The following is a 2,267-nucleotide window of genomic DNA, read 5'->3' on the forward strand; positions in this document are numbered from 1 at the left end:
CAGGGCTTCTCTCCCCCCGGACCTTGCCTTTCTGGCACCCCCCCACCCCCCACCCCACCCCGTTCTGGCCCTTCCCAGCCCTCACCTCGACCCCTTTCACTTTCAGCTTCATGTGGTCCTCGCGGGTGGTCTTCCCGTCCTTGCGCTTCTTCCAGCAATAGCCGTCCTTGCGATATTTCACCTTCTTGCGGTTGTACAGGATGATGGATCCATTCTGAGGCCTGCCAGAGAGGAGGTGCAGGGTCAGGCACAGCAGGGATCTTCCAGCAGGGCCGGCGTCTGGAATGCTTTCAAAAACTGGCTCCCAAAGAGGCCTGGGGCACTCCGGAACCAAACAGATGCCAACTCCGACAGGAGGCCGAACTGTGCTGGGGACGCCAGGCCTCCCTGCAGGGTGGGCCCCAAACGGACGATGCTTTAGCGAAAGTTGCTTGTTTCATGCTGCTTTTAATCAGGGGTCATCTCCTGCAGTAGCGCACAGAAGCGGAGCTCCGGCAGTAAAGAGCCCAGGGGGCGGGCACATGCAGCAAGCCCCACCCCCTGCTCCCAGCAGCCCTCAGTCAGAGCAAGAAGCAGCCAGGTAAGCTGCAGCCCCCCCCCCGGTCCCCCGGTCCAAAACAGTCCAGTGGCGCCTTTAAGACCAAGTTTTATTCAGGCACAAGCTCTCCCTCCTCTGCGAGGGCAGATCTGCACGTCCCCCCCCCAATAGCTAGCAATCCAAAACAGTCCCGTGGAGCCTGAGCGGTGGGTGTTGCCTTCTGACACACTTCCGGTGATGTCAGGGTGTGTGGCATATGCAAATGAGTTATGCTAATGAGCTCCTGCACCTCTTTTTCTACGAAATGACCCTTGGTTGTAACTTACAAGATGCGTCTCTTAAACATACTTCAGGCCTGTCTAGTTATTCAGTCTTTTGGGGAAGAAGGAATTAGTCATATCAATTTTGCATCAGAATATTCACTGATCTTGGGGGATGCTTACGTACTTTTAAATTATTTGCCTGTCTCCTGGAGGCCAACTGATAGTCAGTGAAAATGGACCCCCTGTGCCCTTAGTCTAGCTAAGAGACTCGTATTACAACACTGGATATTGTATGTATGGCATACAGATGACAATTGCCCATGTACATATTTTTAGATATTTGGAAACCTCTTGTTGAGGCTTATCTGGAGACCTGCCACCGGTGCTGTTATATTTTGTCTCTCATCCTTTCGGTTTTGGAGATATTCCTTTCCCCTTATGTCTCTGCAACAAAAAGGGCTAGAGAACTTACTTTTTAAAAATGAAAGCTGGTAATTCTAGTAAATAGGCTGTTGTAATGTGATAACACTATAGCAATACTTCAGCTGCTTGGATTTTTTTTTAAAGGCCCTTCAGGGTAGTACGCAGGGGAGGTGGGAATGGCAGCCAGCCGTGGAGCAAGGAAAGTGAAGGGAAAAGAGTCGTGGGAGGAGGTGGCTCTCCGGCCACTACAAATGCCTCTGCGATGGGCGCTGCATGGGGAACCCTCACGCCCCAGCCCCAGGGAAGTACATCTGCCCCCCCCCCCATCTTCAGTAGGCGGCAGGAAATGGTTCTATTTAGGACTGAATTTTATTAAGGTTACTAGTAGTCCTGGGTTGTGGAGTTTTTTTAATTTAGGTTTTTGGGGATTTCATTTATGTATTTTGCCTATAAGTCGCCTTGCACACCACAAGGAAAGAAGTCAGCCAATCAATGTTCCCCCCAAAATGAAATAAATAAAATCGAAACAGAGGCAAGAGGGTTTCTTCCTTGCATCAGCCCCCCCCTCCCGAGAAAATCTCCACCCCACAAAGATTCAGCCTTTGCAGCCAATCCTTTCTGAAATGTCTCCTTGCGTGGGGCAAAGCGTGCCACTGTTGTCTGCCCTGTTGAGGGTCCCCTAAGCGGGAGAGAGGCAGAATCCCTCCTTACCTGGTCTTGGGGGAGCAGGAGAGCCATTCTTCGTGCTTCTCAAAGGTGATCAGGTAGGAGGCGATCTCCTGGAGGGACAGAGAGAGGGCCGGAAAATCAGGAAAGTGCCCCGACTCCTCCCACCGTCCTCCCTCGGAGAAATGTGGGGAGCCAACAGCAGCATCCCAGAGTCACAAGGACTAGGTTGGAAGGGCCAGGGAGACAGACGGTCCGACCCCTGGCCAGCAGCAGGCACGGTCAGTCAGGTGGGAAAGAATCCAGCCGTTCCAGCTGACGGTCCCACCCCATCCGGGATGCCAGGGCCTTGCTAAACAAGAGGCCTGTCGGGTGGG

General features: G+C 52.9%; 1 protein-coding gene across 1 annotated transcript in view; it reads right to left on the minus strand.

Moving 5' to 3' along the window:
• The window catches only part of CAMTA2 (calmodulin binding transcription activator 2), a 42,323-nt gene that overhangs the window by 35,371 nt on the left and 4,685 nt on the right, over nucleotides 1-2,267 (minus strand). The window contains exons 3-4 of the mRNA XM_015427915.1: nucleotides 1,936-2,003; nucleotides 86-221 (exon numbers count right to left, since the gene is read on the minus strand). Of these exons, the coding sequence (XP_015283401.1) occupies nucleotides 86-221; nucleotides 1,936-2,003 (204 nt within the window). The remainder of the gene's footprint in view (nucleotides 1-85; nucleotides 222-1,935; nucleotides 2,004-2,267) is intronic.

The sequence above is a fragment of the Gekko japonicus genome, unplaced genomic scaffold, assembly GCF_001447785.1.
Source record: "Gekko japonicus isolate JY-2015 unplaced genomic scaffold, Gekko_japonicus_V1.1 scaffold761, whole genome shotgun sequence".
NCBI classification, from domain to species: Eukaryota; Metazoa; Chordata; class Lepidosauria; order Squamata; family Gekkonidae; genus Gekko; species Gekko japonicus.